The sequence below is a fragment of the Tachysurus fulvidraco genome, chromosome 4, assembly GCF_022655615.1.
Source record: "Tachysurus fulvidraco isolate hzauxx_2018 chromosome 4, HZAU_PFXX_2.0, whole genome shotgun sequence".
In the NCBI taxonomy this organism is placed as follows: domain Eukaryota; kingdom Metazoa; phylum Chordata; class Actinopteri; order Siluriformes; family Bagridae; genus Tachysurus; species Tachysurus fulvidraco.
In genome coordinates this window covers 13439410-13460685 of record NC_062521.1, presented here as the reverse complement: position 1 = coordinate 13460685, position 21276 = coordinate 13439410, and the positions used below count along the sequence as shown (strand labels likewise).

At 39.9% G+C, this 21276-nt stretch overlaps 1 protein-coding gene across 3 annotated transcripts in view; it reads right to left on the bottom strand.

The window, feature by feature from the left end:
• Positions 1–7419: 7419 nt before the first annotated feature.
• The window catches only part of lrmda (leucine rich melanocyte differentiation associated), a 232899-nt gene continuing 219042 nt past the window's right edge, over positions 7420–21276 (bottom strand). For 2 of the 3 annotated variants that reach the window (XM_027142035.2, XM_047811951.1), the window contains one exon: positions 7420–8830. In XM_027142035.2, coding sequence (XP_026997836.1) covers positions 8751–8830 — 80 coding nt within the window. In that variant the 3' untranslated portion in view covers positions 7420–8750. Of the gene's footprint in view, positions 8831–10698; positions 10773–21276 lie in introns of those variants that run through there. The other variant, XM_047811950.1, reaches the window with a different exon arrangement.

Genomic DNA, 21276 nt, shown 5'->3' with positions numbered 1-21276 from the left:
AGAAAGAAAACATTAAAATATTTTTTTTATTCTATTTGAAGCACATATCTCCTGTTTAGGTGAATTATATTTAGTATTATTATTCTTCATATAAGACAAGGGTGTCAATAATTATGGAAGTGGATGTAAAATTTGACACTGGGGCCATAATCACAGATGGGGCTCATATGTGCAAATAGCGTGCCGTGTTGCCTCCAGCTATGAAAATGAGCTTGACCCTCGAAACAGGCTGCAATAAAGAGAGGTGGAAGTAGAGCAGATGTTGGTTGCACTTCTGATTTGTAGCCTGATAAAGGTGGCACCCAACCGGCTTAAATTGATGGCTTGTTAGTAAGAACTGGCCCCTTTGTGAGATGTTTTCAGAATGATTGATTTGCGATAAAGTGGCTCCCTCTGTGTTCACACAGGCAGAACTGATTCAGATCGATTTCAGTGAAATTGATTGATCAACCATTTAACTTGGCAGTATGTTTACCAAAAGTAACCATGCAAGACTCAGTCTCTCAGTCGCTCCTGATAAAACACAAGCACACCACCAACATAGAGTGTGACACCATATTAATTCAGGTATATACACTATCCAGTGATAAACAATGCAAATATTTAAAAAAAACAAAAACTTTTGTTAGATGTGTTACACAACTCTTACTAGCTTGTGTTTTTACCAAACAAAATTTTGCACAATGAGCAGTTGTCTGTAGAGCATTAACTCCTGGGCTAAAAGATTTTATGGACAATTCATTTCTCCTCACTGTTGTGTCTCCTTCTCTCTCTCTCTCACATCTGAGACAAAACACAACAGCGATCAGGCTGAAATCATCTCACAACGGACCCTTTGTCGTGTCCTCTGGATAATTGTGAATGAAAACAGGGTTCTAGATTCTCACCTTGGGATGAAGTGGCCCCATCATGCTGCTTATTAACGATTTTACACAGTGAGCTGTGGCTTCAGACCTGTCAGCATGCCAATAATATTTAGTGTCTGACACATGCACTATGGGTGTGTGTGTGTGTGTGTGTGTGTGTGTGTGTGTGTGTGTGTGTGTGTGTGTGTGTGTGTGTGTGAGAGAGAGAGAGAGAGAGAGAGAGAGAGAGAGAGAGAGTGTGAGAGGGAGGAGGAGGAGGAGGAGGAGGAGGAGTGGGTAGCTGATTATCCTGACACGCTGACAGCAGCCTCATCCTCAGCTCTTTTTGTAAATAACCTGGCGGGCACAGCTTAAGTAAAGGCATGTTTACGGCCATAAAATAACCTGCTTCTTCTGAATTAAGGTCAAACACAAACAAGGTGAGGTGTTGTCAAATACAAGACTGTAAATAAGGTAGGAATACATTCTGAGCATGTCCTTCAAATCAGGCACTGACAGCAGAGTGAGGTAGCAGAGCGCAGACGCTGAACCACATGGCAGTGCTTAGGCATTATTCTGCATGAACAGAAAAGGCCTTATGGCCCATTTGGTAAGTCAATAAATTCAGAAATCCAAAACTATTTTCTGCTCGGCTTTCTATTATTCTAACTTTCTAACTTTTGTCAATCAATATGTTGGACAGGATTTGTTATTACTGTGTCAACTTTGAGAATTAATTCCTGCAGCTCTTCTGCAGAAATCTGAATGTTTAAGGATCTGCACACTGACTGACATAAGGAAACAGGACTATATTGAACAGACATTACTTAAGGTAGGTGGAGCTATTGCCGTGGCAACAGTGTGGCCCCCTTCACTCCCTTTTGCCCTCCAGAGGCCCGGCTATGTCCGGATAACAGTTTCCATGACGATGCGGCACGTTCGGCACATCAGTGCCAGCCCAGATAAACAGTGATCCTTTACAAAAACAAGAAGGTCATTACGGCCGCTTGTCAAATCAATGCTGAGAGTGTCGCGCCTGATTAAGCCATCCCCTCTCAGCTCTGACACCGTGTCAATAGTGGCGGCCGTGTGAGTGCGCTCTGATGATTGGAGTGAAATGCCCATCAGTCAGAGAGCTGAGCTAGACTAATGATTCCCTGTGCTGCCTATTAGAGCTACATGACAACTCAATCCTCCTCTCCACCAGAGACACGGTGAAAGAGAGACAGAGAGAGAAAAGAGAAAGTTACAGAGAGACAGACCGACATAAAGAGAAAGAGGCATTGCTACATGATTTGATGCTGAATTAAAAGGACAAGAGCACTTAATCTTTACCTGCGACAATTAACAGAATTAGAGGAACAAAAAGGCATTGCGGTTTTTCTGCCGTACGTAAATCTTTTCTTTTTGGATCCACTCTCCCTGGAAGGCATGATCTTTCATCAAAGTGAAACTGGGTGCTAACACTTTTCCCTCAGTAAGCCTACATAATACATAATATTCATGAGATGGTCTCAGTGTCTCTGTGAGCACGGTGCAATGTCTTCCTGTGGGCCAGCTGCTGAAAGCCTCATCCGACTGACTGATCTTTTCCATCAGTGGGGGCTCATCGCTCTGTGCCCTGTTGGAGACACAGATGTTAAGCTGGAGGAGTCCACTGGAGCTCTGGATAAAACCGAGCCAAGCTCTCAGCTGGCAGCACACAGCATTACTCACTGCAGCTAGTCATCTGCCTAATAGACCACACAGACATTTACTAATCCTCATGGACTTTTCATCACACAAGGAAACTTAGACAAAAAGCTTAGACAAAACTTAATAGATTCTTAAGGCTGTGACAGACCAGCTTCTTTTTGTTCTTTCGAATAACATTCTGTGTAGAATCACACAGTTACAAAGCTGGCCAACCAGCCATAAATAAGCCTTAAGTTAGATCATTAAAAAATAAAAAATGATTACACTTTATTTGCCTGTGCAGAATCATTATTACTATTTTCCAATATTCATTTCTGACTCCCAGGGACTGAAACTAAACTTTGATCAATTTTTACACTAGCACAAGGTTGTGGAGGCATGGACTACTGATTGGAAGGTTGTGAGTTCAAATCCCAGGTCCACCAAGCTGTCACTATAAGGCCCCGAGCAGGATGCCTAACCCTTGTATATAAAAAAGATAATAAAATTTAGGTAAAAAAAAAAAAAAAAAAATAATATATATATATATATATATATATATATATATATATATATATATATATATATATATATATATATATATATAATATAAAATGCCCTGGATAAAGGCATCTGCCAAATGCAGTAACTAAGTGGATTACTCCTTACACATACAATGCAATCACAATTTAACTAGCAATGTAGAAATGTGTGACTAGACGTAGACTTATAGAAATGAGTGCTGAGGTAAATAGACTTTTTCTTGTTTAAGTCAGGCTTTATGTCAAGCTCTGAATGCACTCTCAGTCACCTATCATGAAACATGGATTGTCAAGGAACATTGCCTTAAACCCTTGGACAACAGAAAAATCCAAATGAAAGAAAAAAGATGCTATTCATTTATATGAACGTATGTGAAAGGACTTTAGACTTACTGGATACATTACTTTTGGAGCAACATCGGTACACAATGAAGAGAGAAAATGCAATCCACACAATACTTTGCCAGCATTATTTCATAGACCAGAATTAAGTGGTGTTTGATTACAATCTGGACATGACACATAAAGTATAATAAAGTAGACATTACTTATTATAATTCAGTAAATATTATAAATTATACATTACTTAGTGAGACTAGTGGAAAAGGTCAGCAGAGAGGAAAGTAAATCTAGAGCAGTGAAATAAGCACATGGCATAAGTACAGAATGAAACATCTTATCCAGTCAGAGCTATGTATAATGAAGAAACTTTTGCAAAACAGGTAAGAGCCTGTTATCACTTTTAACTATTAACAGTTGTTCACTGTCACTTTTTCTCTGTCTCTTGACTTAAATAAAAAAAAAATTTGGACAGACATTTTTACCAAGAAACCAACGTCCTCCATTCTCAAGACTAAAGACAGTTTTTGTCGTTCTGAAGCTTCCAAAAAATGCTAAATACACATTTCAATGATTATTTAATAGAAACCATGATGTAATAGAAAGATTGCATTTAAATATAAAACCACTCCTAGTGTCAGAGCAGCAAATGAATCCACAGCTTTGAACCAGGAAGCTCCTTTAGTAGTTTCACATTCAGTATTTTATATCATCCATTTAAACTGCAGACTCCATACATACAGTACAGTACAGTACATAGCAAGCTGCTGGGGATTAGTAAGTCTGTTCAGTTCAACTTCCACATAGAAGAACTCTGTATTTAAAATAACAGCGTTTGTTATCCAGTTGAGTTTCATTTCACCTTCAAGTTGTAGAGCTGATTTATTGGGATGTGTTATTATTTTGCATAATTCATCACTCTGTCAGTTGCACACTGGAGGTTAATAGAAATGCCAGCATGTTCACTGATTTACTTAGTAAAATTTTCATCCCAAGGTTGGTGTGGATGATTGGAGACTGCGAAGACGGGGGATTCATGCATTATGTAGAGGAAGCTGAAGTGACCTTGAGTCATCGCAGGCTGGACTATATATTAAACCTACTGCCATCATCTAATGCATTTAGCACTGTTTTACACAACATTACCGATGCCTTGCATGAGCCGAGTTCACATGATCTGCTCGGCCATTTCAACATTTAACGAGAATTCTGAAGAAGAAGCTGTTTGTGTTTATGTGGATTAAGCTCAGCGAAAAAACATTGAGAAGATCAGACCCATGTGGTGTTTATAGTAATCCTCACGCTCGTACAGATGCCTTTAGCCAAAACACGCTGAACAGTAAAGCTCATCATGTACAAATCAGAGCTCATTCTTCTTGGAGAATTGAACTCTCGTATTAAATGCATTGTGGAATATCATTACCTTGAGTTTAGAGGTGAAGTAAGTGATGAGAAACAATATTTTCCCACAGAGCGAGATGGGCGCCGAATCAATATGCTGCCTGTTAGTAAGGCTTTAGCAACCTTTAAAATATCAAGTGAAATTGATTTACACAATACTGCCTATACTGTCAAACTGTATTAGGGTGAAGCTTTATCCAGGTCCTGACACTACTGTATATAACTACATTCGTCCTAAACAACGGCTTAAAAACACACAAATACAGGCCTAGACTACTGCAGCTGTTTTTTTTTTCTTCTTTCCTTGAATTCTGTGCCCTAGAAATATGTTTGAAAAGAAAGTCCATATTTGTGCTGTGGTGTTTAAAGGGAAATAATTAGGTGACACATTATGGCAGTACTTGCTGATAGAGGAAATGATAAGGGAACACTATTCTCTTTTTAAAGCACAAAGTCCATTCTGATATAATTGGTAGTGGAATTATTTATGACATTAATTGCCACATTATCGACTGACTGTCAACTCCCGTGGCAGTTCGTCCATCTTTCTTACCAGCAAAAGCTAGCTCAGCCTAAAGTAGACTGACAAGCTAATTACACCATCTTCCCCTCAATGACAAATGCTACTCATCTGAAACCGTGCCGGAAATAAGGCTCTTTTTCTGTGCCTGCCCTTTCTCGGGCTGTCTGCCTCAGCTAATGTCTCCTCGTGTCTGCAGTAAAGGATGAGGCTGCGAGCTCAGGAGAATGATCAGACCCTCATCTCACCTCTCTCTCATCCAGTTAGCGTGCTATCAGCATACGGCTGTCAATCACTGATACAGTGCCAAGCGCTTTCTCATGCGCCTGATTTGCATTCGCCGCTGTCAATCACTCAAAGAGTGGAGCCTAATAACTGATGACTAGGGGCGATTTCCCTGAGCCGCTCTGACAGGCAGCCACAATGAAAGTTGGGATCATAGCGGAAGAGAAAGTGGGCTGTGGAGGAGCCCTGGGCTTCCACTGAGTTTCTACTAAGACCCTCTATACAGGCCTGCACTGGAGCAAGAGCTCTGTGAACATGCTGTAATGGGAACACTGTCAGCTCACACTGTCTTCTGCATCAGCAACACCCACCAGCTTTGCCTGTCAAGCTCCCAGAAGCATTCGATATGATCGTCTACAACAAGAGAAATGTTAGACATCACTAGCATCACTTCTACTGTGCTGCGATCATAAACTGTTTAAAGTCATTAAACACATCACCACATTTCATTACTTCATGCACTTTAAGCTCCACAAGTGAATTGAGATTAGCATGTGAGACTACTCTCGATCCCGTTTGTGAAGTTAGTGTACACTTTTCCATCTTCTTTTTTTCCACTCTGCCCTGAGACCTATCTGGAGGGCTCGTCACTGGTGCTACGCAACTCTAGCGAGGAACTTTCTGTATAGCCGTGCATACACATTCCCCTGGGTCACAGCCTGTGCCTAGTGCACGCTCTGTTTCTCGCTCCTTAATTAGTCCCTATCCTGTGTCCCCTGCACAACACACACATCCGCGCATTCTCTCACTCACACGCAGTACACATGCGTGGCAGCATATGTCTACCCTCTGCACTTGCGCCTCTCTCCTAATGCTGTTTATATTTGCGGAGCTGTTGGAGACGAGGCCGTGACGAGGATGGGAAGTGACACTCACCAAACTTGCTACGTCCCCCAGCCAGCTCCGCCGGCTCCGCTGCTGTCAATTCGGGCTACATCAGCGGCACTGGCTCAATGGCAGCGTCTCTGACACATGTCACAAAGTTTTAAATGTCTGTTCTTTTCATGGGGATGGCTGGGTGAGCCAGGCAGGGAAGAGATGACATTTTGTGTGCTGAGGAGGGGGGAGGACTTGTTGTGGCTCCCTCTTCCTGCCTCCTCTGGCTGTCACTGGCACTTTCCTGTGAACATATCACAACATGGACAAATAAACCTTGTCATTTAGAAACGCCCGCACTAGTGACCATGCTCTCAGGCAGCACAACAGGAGCAGTGCACAGGCGTAGTCTCATAGGACCAAGGAGACACACAAACACACACTTACAAAAACCATTGTGTAAACACAATCTCAACAATATGCACATTATGCATCCACATACACTCGGAATAACAAACACAAAGGCACATATACACAAAGCATCTGACCCACAATCACAAGCAGCATTTCTCTGGGTGATGTGTGGACTTTTCCTGAGAGCAAGCAGAGGATGGAGAGCAATGTGCTCTGCCTTCATACGCTCTCTTTCACTTCTAAATCCACCTGCCTTGCTGCACTGGAGAACGTTAAACACACTGTCCATGTCGACATGACACCAAAGTCCACCCTGGTCTATCAGGGAATCATCATATATACACATCACACATACGGACAGACAGACAGACGGACGGACGGACGGACAGACAGACAGACAGACAGATGTGATGGTGAGATCATTCAAATAAATGAACAGAAAATCTTTAGTTACTGTTGTTTACATCACAAGGAATTACATGTTACTTTCTGAGAGCTCACTCTTTAAGATGCATTATAACACTATATTCAAAAGACAAACATTACAAAACAAATGATTAGAAAACATTTGAATGAAGACGAATGAAAGCATCCAATATTTAATTCACTTGATGTATCAAATCCAGTAAATGTTGAGACCATTTGCAGAAACCCAGTTACTGAAATGCAGCAAAAGCTCTTCAGGATTTTTTTTTTTTTTTCATAAACAAAAGTTACAGAGCAAGTCATTAAAATAGTGTGCATATCACACGAGGAGGCAATAAGAGGAGGAATGGAAGAAGTTGTTGACTTCTCTCCCTCCCCTCAGTCCTGCTGCTCTGTCTCGCCTGTCTCTTTTTTTCCTCTCCTGGACCCAAGCAACGAGAGCAAAGCTCATTACCACGCACTTTCCCAGCTCCTCCAGGCTCCTGCGCGGAAACATCTGCCCCCGCAACACACCAACTTCACACAACACATACGCACACACGCACGCGTACACACAAACACACACAAATGCACGCTCACACACTCATACACACACCCATACACATGACCACATGCAAGGCCACAGTGCAAGGTGCCTGTAAATGCCCTTCATCTGGCAATAAAAAGTCAGAAATGTACGATTACATGTTCATCAAATGTTTCTTGCTGGTATAGTTACACTTGCTTAGAGCAAATTATTTGAATAACGTTTCAAACAATATTAACAGTGACTGGTGAGAAGCAATTAAAGATTATCGCTGTATGTACTTCCTGAGTTTAGAAGATGTTTTTTTCCCAAAAGAAAGTACAGAAGTGTATAAAGTCTTACACAATGCTGTGTTTTTGTATAAACAGAAACATACTGATGTGAATGTGGAATGAACTCTGTGTGTGTGTGTGTGTGTGTGTGTATATGTGTGTGTGTGTGTGTGTGTGTGTGTGTGTGTGTGTGTGTGTGTGTGTGTGTGCACATGTGTATTTCTGTGTGTTTAACTTTAGCTTTGACTTTGAGGAGGGCTCATCCTGTGTGTCCTCATGGGCACACTGCAGCCTCAGGTGTAACCTTTGACCCACAGAGTGTAGCAGTTGGATCAGGCAATCCATCATGAAGCAGTAGCTGTCAACACAGTCACTTGGATGTGTGTGTGTGTGTGTGTGTGTGTGTGTGTGTGTGTGTGTGTGTGTGTGTGTGTGTGTGTGTGTGTGTGTGTGTGTGTGTGTGTGTGTGTGTGTGTAGGCTGCTTAAAGGCAATGATGTCAGTGTGAGTGGCACGGCTCAGGCAGAGAGAGAGAGATGAGAGGTGGCAGGGATGGCGCACTCAGCAGAAGGCACTAGAGGGCTGTGTTCAGCTGCTTAAAATGCACGTGGTGATGTGGATATTAATAAAGACACACGAGAAGACATCTTTATAAAGCTCTGCTGCATGTCCCGGCCCGTCCGTCTGTCCATCAGAGCTGGTCATTGCGGATGAAGCGGTTGCCCTCTGAATGCTTGCCGTAGTAGATGTAACGGCACTTAGCAATCACTCCTACAAACCACACAAGAGGAAAGAATTATTACATTTATTAAGGTAATAATATATGTAAGAGTTAATTACATGTTAATGTAATAAAGACTGCTAAATAGCTGGTAGTAAAACTTTATGATAAAACTTTTTATTACTATTTTAATATTCCATTTTTTTTTTATCACATCTCAAGTAATGTCACAATCATTTCATCTGACTCTCAGAATCCAAACAAAAAGGACAATATAAGAATTATCTTTCATTGTCTCACCACACTGTTTGTTGGAGGACCATTAATGGCCCTGAGCATTTTATCATGTCTATAAGATACTGTACGTTTTACAGGAGAACAAAAGCATTACATTAGTAGCATAGAGCAAAACATGTACTGTACACACTTCTTTTGGCAGTAAAACCAGAAATTATCACTGCATACTCACGACGAGATCAACCGATATTCTGTCTGTTAAGAAAAAATTGAATGCTAGTTTGTTTGCAGTGTTTTGTTCTATTTATATAATCCTGTCAAAGACTGAGGATCCAGACTTCTGAATCAGTCTTCTTCTCCTCACTCAAATTTTGGCATGAAGTGTGTGTCAGGGGAGACAGAGCATCCATCTCAAGTCTAAGAACACCAGAAAGACAACATTTGGCCTGAGGGTGCTGTCTAGACAACAAGCAGCAGAAAACCTGCCTTCTTCTCTCTGTGTGTGTGTGTGTGTGTGTGTGTGTGTGCGTGTGTGTGTGTGTGTGTGTGTCTGAGTGAGTGAGTGAGTGAGTGAGTGAGTATATGAGAGACAGAGAGAGAGAGAGAGAGAGAGAGAGAGAGAGAGAGATATGTAAAGAGTCTATTATTATAATGGTATCATAGGCTGAGATCCACTTCCACATCTACTCTCTACTGACCAAAGAAATGGGTACATTACTGTGTGTGCGTGTGTGTGTGTGTGTGTGTGTGTGTGTGTGTGTGTGTGTGTGTGTGTGTGTGTGTGTGTGTGTGTGTGTGTGTGTGTGTATTCATAAATATGAACATTAATCCGTGTGTATTCAGCAATAATTCTAAGTTATATCCTGCAAAATAATGAGGTTTGGGAATAATTGTTGGATGCCGCAGTGTGATTTCCTCACAGTGAATTCCAGACTTTGGTATCAGATACCAGCTGTCCAAATGACTGTGCTGCACCTATGCCTCCGAATATACAGCCAAATTTTTAAATAATAGAACTATAGCATACAGGATTTAAAAAAAAAAAAAAAAAAAAACATGTTACAGGGTTCAGGAGAGAAGAAAATTTTTGTAATATGATGCTCCTGAGCTTTGAGCTGTGCTGAAGTCTGCAATACTAGTTCATAGTCATTGCTGTTGGGTTAGAAATAGTGTGAATTTTGTACACATACAGAGATCCTTCAGCTGTCATCACGCCTTAGTTAAAGACCGGATACACAGTGACTGGCAGGAGCTGCAGCCAATCAGCGAGATAGAAAGTAAGTGTGTGAGAATGTAAACAAATCAAACAAGAACGTGAGTAAGTGTAATATTGTACTGTAAGAGGAAAATGGATTCATGCATGATGGCATTGGCTCTTAAAAGGCAATCACTTGTTCTGTAATGTGGTGGGAAGCTTTGTTTGGGACATTAGTATTATTTGGAAGTTATTATAATGTTTTAGCTAGTTGGCTAAAAGACTGAGGAGGTATGTGTATATTGGGCAAGAGCGATTGATCAACACGTCTGTTCTCTCTTGGTCAGTGTGAATCTGATCGAGAGATACAGTATGCTAATTTAGGACAACTGGAGACTAACAGGCAGTCTCGCTGCTTAGACAAGATGCTATTTAATCCAAAGTATGTGGTTTGGGATGCAGCTCTGAATTCTCAGTCAGTTCTTAGATTCATTCTCACTGTTAAGAAGGACGTAGCACAGGACATACTGTACCTCTGCGTGTAGTTTTACATCCTGCAGCTGTAAAGAAAAAAGTTATGCACTGTGAATGGACTGACCTGAACGTTGTGTAAAATCTTTTATTAAAATTTTCAATTTAGAGGAATTTCAGAGCCGAGCATATTGTGAACACATAACCTACTCGCTGTTAATAATGATTAAATTGTGCGGCTCTAATGAGTCTGTGTTTATGTGTGTATGTGTGTGTAGACTGTGACAGACTGTAGGAAGGCAGAAGAGACAGAAGGATATACCCTTCTTCAGAAACAGCAGGCGTACAGATCACGCTGAGAGGTTGATTCACCCACTGGTGACAATCTGTCTTGTTTCAAACATGGTATCATAGTCTAATGATTTGAATACATTTTTTTGTTTAAAGATTTATCTAAGCATTCAAAGTGAAAACACACAAACTACAAGCATGATGTTTTTAAAGCATGCAAAACTTCTGCTCCTTCTTTTTCCTGACTATTCCAGAGCCCCATATCGTCCGCCAACTCACGCAGTAACTAGACGTTTGGAGTGACATCTTTGTGCAATCTTATAGTCCAGCTTCCTTTGTCCTTACCTAAAAATCTTGAACAATACGATTTCCCTGTGTATAATGAGCCTAAAATGGAAGAACTCTGCCTATGGCATACATTCTTCCCTCACAAGAAAACAGACAGTTCCTGGCTAAAAAAAAAAACAAAAAGGTGCCAGTTAGGTGATTTGCTATAAAATGTCCTTCTATTCAGTGAGACTGCTTGAGCTGAATGCATATCCTGGGAGAGAGGTTTTAAAACAGGACAACCCTGAAATGCCTGAGAGAAATGACATAGAAAGAGAGAGAGAGAGAAAGGAGAGAGAGAGTTGATGGATGTGGTAGACTGCGACTAGGTGTCAGCGCTTTAGTAAATGAGGCAAGGACAAGTGGTATTAATGCTGTCAATGATCTCCTGACAGGAAAACAGATACCACGCTCACTGCAGTTTTTAAATAGACATCAAGTGCATTAATGACAAAAAAAGGGCAGGCTTCAAACACAGCGGCTGAGTGATGGTCGAAGGATGGCAGCGCTCTGAGCGGAGCGCCAACATAATCTGAAAAGACACCGTCAGAGTAGGCGAGAGACAGGCCTCTGCATCGCCCACTGACACACAACAGAGATGAGGATACAGATACTGGTGGCATATTAGTGCCAAGCATATTCTAACACCAGCCTGGATCCTAACCAAACCTGACATTCTCTCCATTCCTGTCTCTCTCTCTCTCTACCATTTCTCTCTGCCACCCATCCAGCAGCAGTGTCTTGTCTGACATGGTGCTGCAGTGTGGTGCTCAGTGCTCCTCTCTCAGTTAGTGCTAGGACCTGTTCTTGTCGGCTGGAGGAACGCACTACATGCTGGACCCAGAGGCCTAGGGAAAAGCTCACTCAGTCTAAATTTGGACTTTTGTAAAGGAGTGAGGCTCATTCAGTCCTGTTGTCCGAGTAACTTGAAGTGATTTAAACAGTGAAGTGTGAGTAGCTGTCTTCTCAGATCAGATAAGGAGTCCGTATTCACATACCTGTCTGAGTGTGTGTGTGTGTGTGTGTGTGTGTGTGTGTGTGTGTGTGTGTGTGTGTGTGTGTGTGTGTGTGTATGTGTGTCTTAATTTCCACAGCTCTGTAAATTAAAGCAGTTTCCTTCAGAGAAGATCTTTCTTTCATTTTTCTTTTTTTTTTTCTGTCTGTGTCCTATAATATATGCATGAATACAATATCATTACATTATTTCTACATATTACCACAAAACTTTAACTCTGCCAAAGTTGTGAGCACCGCTCCATCACATCCCACCATCAACAGCTGGCCTGTGTAGAGCATCGTTTCTTGCAATGCATCTCCTGCAGTCCCGCAGCCCATATGACGCAAGTGAATAAACCCAGCACACAGGCAGACACAGCTATATTACATCTGGAGCCAAAACTCATGAACCCGACATTTGTTTAAATACAGTAATAAATAAAAGCTCTGTGATTGATGAGTTGCTGCAGGCTCAGTGTTTGGTGATGATGGAGTCTGAAGCTGAATAGATGCCGGCTTAGAGGTTTATCACGCTCGGGTTTTTCATGGCAGCACTGGACAGACAGCAGGTCTGTGAAATGTTCGCTCTTGCTGGCAGCTTCACACTGAAAGCCATGTGTGGAGTAGGAGAAAGAACATGGTTCGGCCAGAGACAAGGAGAGTGTGTTCAGCGTAAACTGGCAGTCATTGTAAAGTGTGATACAGTGCAGAGAACCCTGCGTACTGCACACCCAGCCAGTTTCCTGCACCTGGACCCTCCATTACGTGCTAACCTCAGAAAACACAGAAGACGTATTTTTAATAAAAAAGCTAAGTTGAAAAAAAGCAGACCATTTCATATGATGACCAAATCATTAATAACCAGAAAAACTAGAACTCATGACCTCAATTTAATGGTGGATTAAGTGTTAGAACTATTTGAGACTCATAAGCAAGAATCAACACCTGATGTTATTTGAAGGCACATGTATTTAAGTGTACAGAAAAATCTTTGAGTTGCTTAGTCTTCTGTTTAAGTTTATAGCATGTCTGGATGAAAGTGTAATGGTGATTATGAGTGTACAGGATGTTTTAGTTGTGGTCAGGGAGTGTTTGAAAGGCCTGAAAAGAAAAAAGCATTGATTCGGGCTAATAGCTTAGGCATGGTCAGAAAGCTGGATGAGAATATAGAGAAGGTGTGTAAGTAACTGCTGCTTACATTTTTGCAGTTTAAAAATCAAGTCTGTATGAGTGTCATCTGCCTCCAGTCTAACTGGATGTATATTGGAAGGTAAAGTTAACTGGCAGCTCCTTACTTACACGTCAGGCAGAGGGAAAAGAAAGACATGCAGAATTCAGCACATGGTATTTCTTACACAAGACATGAATGGAAAAATGACAGGCCTGGCCAAGCCTGTGGGATCGTAATGCAGCTCCTACAGATCAATCACGGTAGATTCTTCTGTCTGTCTTTGTGTATATATATCCACCTCCCTACCTGACACAAATATATATATATATATATAGATATATATATATATATATATATATATATATATATATATATATATATATATATATAGTCGCTATCATGATGTACCTTGTGGTTTATAGAGAATGTGATCATTGTCAGGAGTGGGAAGGTAGATCTATCAACCTCACAATCATCTTCATTCATCACTCTCAGAGCTGATTGCAAACAATAGGAGTCCTCTACACCTACTCTACAGCCCTCTCCACAATCATACACCAAGAGCCTGAGAGCAGAATGACCTCTAATTTTGATTTGGCTTGTTGTAGTCACTAAGGCACTTAAGTTATATAAGCTGCAAATACTAAGCTTCAAACCAAGCTTACTCTCAGAGTTTTTCAACATGATATGAATCAGTGAAACTGACCTGCAAAAGATGGCACTAGCATGGGAAGAAGACAAGCTGGCAGGGGCAGTGTGAGGAAATGTTCTGCTGGGAAATATTGGGTCCTGGCATTTATGTGGACTTGTGTTAGTTTGAAATGTACAACTTACCTAAACACTGCTGCAGACCAATTACACCTCTTCATAGCAACAACATTCCCATTAACAGTGACATCTTTCAGTAGGTTAAAGGAGTGGGCTGGGTTTTCCTTTCACTGTAAATTCTATACTATATATGACTGTATATATAGCAAATTAAAGTCTCAATAATGCACCCTGTCTCGGAAAATGGTCAGGAATGGTATTGATTTAGCCTCCAAAGTTCCCAGATCTCTGGAAAAACAAGTTGCTGGACAAACAATTTTGATCCATTGAAGCTCCACCTCACAACTCGTAGGATATTGGTAGCAGATACCATAGCACTGGTTTGATTAAGTGTTCCCTTATTAATTTTTACATTATACTATGAGCCATTATGAGATGGATAGACTGTGGCTATGAAGGGATGCACTTGGTCTGGAGAAAAGTATGCGGAGAAAGTTATATCATTACATTACATGCCACACCATTACAACACCTCCACCTTCCTGGACAGTAACTAAGTAACTAAGTCCAGGGATTCAAAGCTGCAGCCTCAGCTTTCTGTTCTGCTTGGACAATATATATATAGAATGTTTATAATATTATCTAGTTTATATATACTATATATAAATATTATACTATTGGCATTATTATTATTTTTATTATTATTATTATTATGCCATTATTTAAAGTTCCTACATCATGATGATTTCACTGTGTACGTAAGATATGACTGGCATTGCCGAAAGCTATTTTTAACTAGCTCCTGACAGCAGTGCTCTGTGCTGTATTACGACCACCAAGAGGTCTTTCAGGAGTCACAGGCCTGGCAAATAAATATCAGCGACCCACTGAGATAAATATTCAAATACATATTCATGGAGCAGCTGTATTCTCCTGTCTCGTATAGGAGAGAGGAAAGATTATAATGAGGGGAAAAGTTGGAGCTTATCAGATTTAGGACCCAGGATAATATCACTTATTTAATCAGGAGGGAAATGAGGTAGTGACGAGTTGTAGGGTTTCAGGTCAAATGGACCCATATGCAGCTACAGTCGAGCTACCTTCAGTCTAAATCTGATGATGAATCACATGATTGATTCATGTGATCAAGAAAAAACTGAATCTTCATACATTTCTTAAGCATTGTGAAGTAATCTACCGTTCGACAGTGGCTTGACAGTGAAAGCTGGTGAGGGAGCAAACCGTGAGTTACAGCAAGAAGATGAGTGCCTTCACACGAAGGTGTGTATATTCTGACATGCATAGTCTGATCAGTCTGATGTTACACAGAGCACAGATCTGTAAGACTGGAAGACCACCACAAAGGCATTCCATGAAGGCAAGCTACTCATCAACTTATAGCTGAAGGTTCCTAGCAGATATTGACAGAAAGATTGGTGCTGGATAGAAATGTTGTGTTGAATCAAATAAGTTGCCAGAATGACAAGCAGGTATGTCTTTAGCTGCAAGATTGTCTGTAATCTGTTAGAGTTCTCAGAAGGAAGCTGAATGCATATGTTATAGACTTAAGCTGATGTTTGTACTCTTTCAATAAAAAATATTTGCTCCATTAAATATAAATAACTGTCATCATGATGCATGCATTGGGCTCAAGCCTCCCCATTTCCCAGTGATGTTTATTACCACCAAACAACTGCAGCACCTGCATGTTTTCAACTTCAGCGTATTGATTAAACTTTTAAATGGTTGCCATATAACCCAGGGACATCAGGAAGATTAATTTGCGTCAATGTTCATCTGTAATTCATTAGCCATTTATACCCTACATCCACGTGGGCTATCAAGAAAATGCAGACTATTTTTCAATCTGGCTCAGGCTTGGGAGAGGGAGCTGAAAATCGTACCGCATACAAATAAGACTGCAGGTTTCAGGAAACAGAGAGTCTGAAATACTGCAACAAAACTAATATTATTGATGCAAATAATGTTTACTTTGTACTGGTAGAATTGGATAATTCTGACTGCCCCATACAGCATGCAATTTTATGAATTTTCTGCAAGTATTGAATGTACAGTGGATATAAAAAGTCTACAAACCTCTGTCAAAATCTTATTTAGAAGATTAATGCGCTGGAATGGCCCAGCCAGAGCCCAGACCTAAATCCTATGGAAATTCTGTGGGCTGACCTAAAGAGGGCCATAAACAGGAGAGTCCCTGGCAATATGACATATCTAGAACATTTTAGAAAGTAGAGTGGGAAAATATTCCCAAATCTAGAACAGCACTGTAATAAAAAAAAAGTGCTTCAAAGAAGTATTATGTCAGAAATACCTGATGTTTTAAAGGGGTACGGGTGTATTTTTTATTTTTTGTTAAATATATATTGTATATAAAAGTTCTAATGTGAAAGCTAAATGCTGCCAACAATACTGCAGTCAGAGCAATAATGTTGTGAGAAATGGGTTCATTATCAACCTCAATGAAGCTTTACTCATGAGGCTTCAGAAGCCTGAAATAATTCCTCATTTCCTGACACTGCTCTATTCTATGTTAGTAACACATGCCACCTTACGATTAAACATATTGCACAAATATGCATAATCTACATACAGTGCAGTTGCAATGCTACAATATAGTGAAATAAGTACACCAATAAAGTCATCAATAATTCTTTTTTTTTTTTTATTTATTTAGATTTTGAATTTTTGAATTTTGATAATTATGAACTAAATTTAATAAGCATATTTGTACTTTGTTAAAAGAAAGCATATGGTTTCAGCGATGATTTGTTAATATATCTAAAAACTGTGCCATTTGTACACAGTTTATTAAGTAACAAGCCATAACCTTATAACTAGATAACCAAATAACCAACTATTTAGTGCTCAATAAGATAAGATATACCTTTATTCATCCCACAATGGGTAAATTTCACTGTTACAGCAGCAAAGAGTAAGAAAATGCAAATATATAAAAAGAGACATAATATACAGTATATACAAAACATAATGTATAAATGTTACACTAGCAGACATATTGCACATAGGTAATATTGCACGTAATATAACCAACTATTCGCTGCTAGCGATAAATGATAAGACAAATTAAAATTTTTGCTTTCATAGGAATTAGTGGAGACTAATTTTTGCATCATTTTATTGAAAGATTTATTTCTTCACCTAAAATAATGATATCATTCTAATTCATTCTGCATTGTAAATAATTATTACATCTTACTCATGGAGCAGCATACCAAAATCCGGGTCTGTTTTCCAAAAATGCAAGAGAGGGCAATGCAATTTTCAAAGACGTGCTATTTCTGATGTGAAGCTACCACATGTACAAAAGCGTGGTCTTTCAGGATTATGGCAGATTCAAATATTATGAGTTGAAAGTCGCAGTCATCATTAATGAAGTCCTCAAATCACTCTACTGATAAAGGCCTATCACTCTTTGTATTCCAACTTATGAGGCTGAGGAGGAAATTGAATTCTTAGGGACATAAATTTTGACTGAAGCAAAAGATTACAGTCACAACCTAATTCAAGACTGGCAAAATTAATTTCAATGACATTTATTCTTCATAGAGCAAGTCTGTGCGAAGCATACAGTAGCTCTGGGCTTAGGAGATAAGGGAATAGTCATTTGAGGCGGAGTGTTCCCGCAGTTTACAAAGCCTTAATCTTCTTGGAACAACTCCTGGTCTATCATAAGGCGACATACACCACAGCTAGCAGCTATTCTGCAGATGAATACTGCCTGCTGTTTGTGTCAGTACCAGTGAGGATTCTGAAGGCTATACTGTGAAAGGCTAAGACAGAGTACTGAAAACCTTTCAGTTTGGTGCTCATCACATTTTATGTATTTTAGAGCTTGAAGCAGCTGTGTACTTTTGTGTGATACTAAAACACTTTCTATACTACAACAGCACCACTGTCAGTAAACGACCAGGTTAATCATTATGATTCAATAGCTATTTTACTCCATGACATTAAGTATAGTTTGATAAGATTCCAGTTTGTACATTTCTCCAAAGCTGACTGATTGTGGTCATCAGTAGAAACCAATTTCTAATTAAAAAAGGAAAGCACAGATAAGTGACCAAACCCCTCAACAAAATGTGAAAAGTGTAATTTGCTGTCGAGTTGGTTTCAGTAATGGTCTCATTAGTGGGTTAATTGGAAAGTTTCTCATTTAGAGTTTAATCTATTTGACAGGCTTCAATACCACTCCTGTATTATATTAGCAGTCAGAGAGTGATTACCTCACTTCTTATCTCTTTGACATTCGAGGCAAGGTTGCATTAATGATGGTCTAAATATGTGGCCCTTCCATGCAGAAGTAGAACATGAATTAAACTGATGAGTTAGAGAGGACGATGTGAAAGGGTCAGTCAACAGAAGGACGCATGGTCTAGAAAGATGAGATGACGGTTTCATTTCCTGCATCCTTAAATAAATCAAACATTCAAGTGAGATGACTATATGTTCAGTGTCCACTTTATTATGAACACCTACACACCCCCTCGTTCATGCAGTTATACATATCAAACATATTATACATATTTATAACAATCAAGTGGAAGGAGTGCGATACATAAAATCATGCAGATGCAAGTCAAGAGCTTCAGTTATAGCTCACATCAAACAACAGAATGGGAAAATGTCTTAGCTCAGTGACTTCAACTGTGGCATAGTTGCTGGTGCCAGAATGGCTGGTTTGAGTATTTTCTGAAACCGACGATCTGCGAATTTCACAGAATAGAATAGTGTGAAAGACAAACAAACAAATCCTGTGTGTGGAAGGTCTGCAGGCTGAAACACCAGTCTGATAAGAGAGTTCAGAGGAGAGTGACCAGTTTGGTCTGAGCTGCTAAGAAGGATTCAGTAACTCAACAACCATAGTGAGCAGTATGCACAAAATATCAAACCTTGAGGTGGATATGCTACAGCACAAGAAGACCATATTGGTTTCCACTCCTGTCAGCCAAGACCTAGAATCTGAAGCTATCACTGGAATGTTGCAGACTAGAAAAAAGACCTGGTGATTTTTAAAGATTTTCTCCTGTCCAGTTCCCTGTCATTCTGAACCACCACTCACTCAGAGAAACATGCTTTGGGGTGAACAATAACCTAAGCTATGAGTTCCTGCTGAAAATCTCACAGTTGCAACACATCATAATTCCTCATAATTTGATTTCTTTACTTGACTGTGAGAACATGATCAGTCTATATCAAGACGGTTCACAGACACAATATGTCTGTCTAATTAAAGTTAGACTCATCAACCTGTTTTAAAGGAAAGAAATGAAGTGAAGTGGGTTAAATCTATTTTAAATGAATGGGATATCATGAAATTAAACTTTATCTTACTGAAATCTTGCACTTCTGAGGTATTAGTACTGTATAAGAGAACAGCTGAAAAAGAATAGAAAACATTGCTGACCATCTCCTTGTCCTGATTCGTTCATTTGTTTTTTTTCCTCCTATTGGGTAGATAATTATTGATAGCTCTCTGAATTTGAGGAAAACTTCACTAAGAGTGTTCTAACTTCTAAAAAAATGATTGACCACAGCTTTAAAAGCAAAATACACCTTAAGTCATTTATGAATATGTAAACAAATAAATGAGTTATATAACAATTAGTATTAAAGGATGAAGGATGAAGTTTAATCCTTATATTACAGACAAGCAGAAAAAGGAACTTCTTGTGAAATGTTTCAGACATTTAAATTGTCAAATAGCATCTGAATTTTCCTTTTTTTTTACATTTTAAAGCAAAGTGCTGTTGTAGTTATCTATTGCACCGAGAAAATACAAATACGTTATGAATTGGAAAATGTGGAATAGAGAGTGTGTGTGTGTTTAATCCTCTAGAGAGACTGCAGAGTCCCTGTGAAGCTTTTATAGTGGATAAAAGATGGAACTCCAAATCTGGGTTCTGGACTGATACTAAATGTAATCATGATGGATGTGATAGACTTCATGCATCAATGAGCAAAACGGTTCCTCAGTGAATGTCATTTGTGATTACTGTCAAAACGAATACAGCCACCAAAGCATGTAAGTGAATAGTGAACAGCCATGTCAACACATCACAGTGGTCATTTGACTGTAAAAGGAGGAGACGAGATTCACAACACATTGCCCTGAGAAAAACAGAGGAGGAAAAGTGAGCTCTGCTTTGTCATATAAAACAGCCATTTATCTCAAGCTGCTTCAATATAAATACGCTGCTAATGTATCTTATACATTATAGACTATTCTGTGAACTTCAACATACTGTACTATTGATTATTATGTAATATAAGAATATGAATTGATATCAGGTTCTTTTTCTTGCCTCCAGCAGGCAGAGAACAGGAACGCAAATAACTGATTACATGCCTGCAAACATTTGTATGAAGAATAAAACTGCTATAGAATCCTTCTAGCACAATCTTAACCTCAGAAAAACAACACTTAACACAATGACCGCTGCATCAGCTGCATCAACAAACAGCCTAATCTCCCCTAAAGCCAAACGTCAATTACTGCACGAGTGCATGGGCTCCTTGCTGTCTTAAATAAAGCTCCTGACACTCCCTAGAGTGGCACATATCAATACCAATCTGACAGCGATGCTCCCACCTCCATCGCTGAGGAGACAAACTGCACCTGCCTCACTGTGGGACATGGATCTGCTCACTGCTTTCCCCTGAAGAAGACACACACATGCTCAGCACACTCCACACACACACACACACACACACACACACACACACACACACACACACACACACACACACACACACACACACACACACACACACACACACACACACACACACTCCCTTTCACTTCTTTTTCTTCTTCTTCTTCTTCTTCTTTTTCCTGTCTCTGCTAAGTGCCCGTGCTATTTTACGAAGCCCATTATTATATTCATTTCAGCACAGCATCTGAGGCTTGTTGGACTGGTACCTGGGGCTCCTGAGCTCACTGCTGTATGGTGATTCAACATGACACTCTGACAGAGAACGAGCGAGAGAGGGGACGGAAA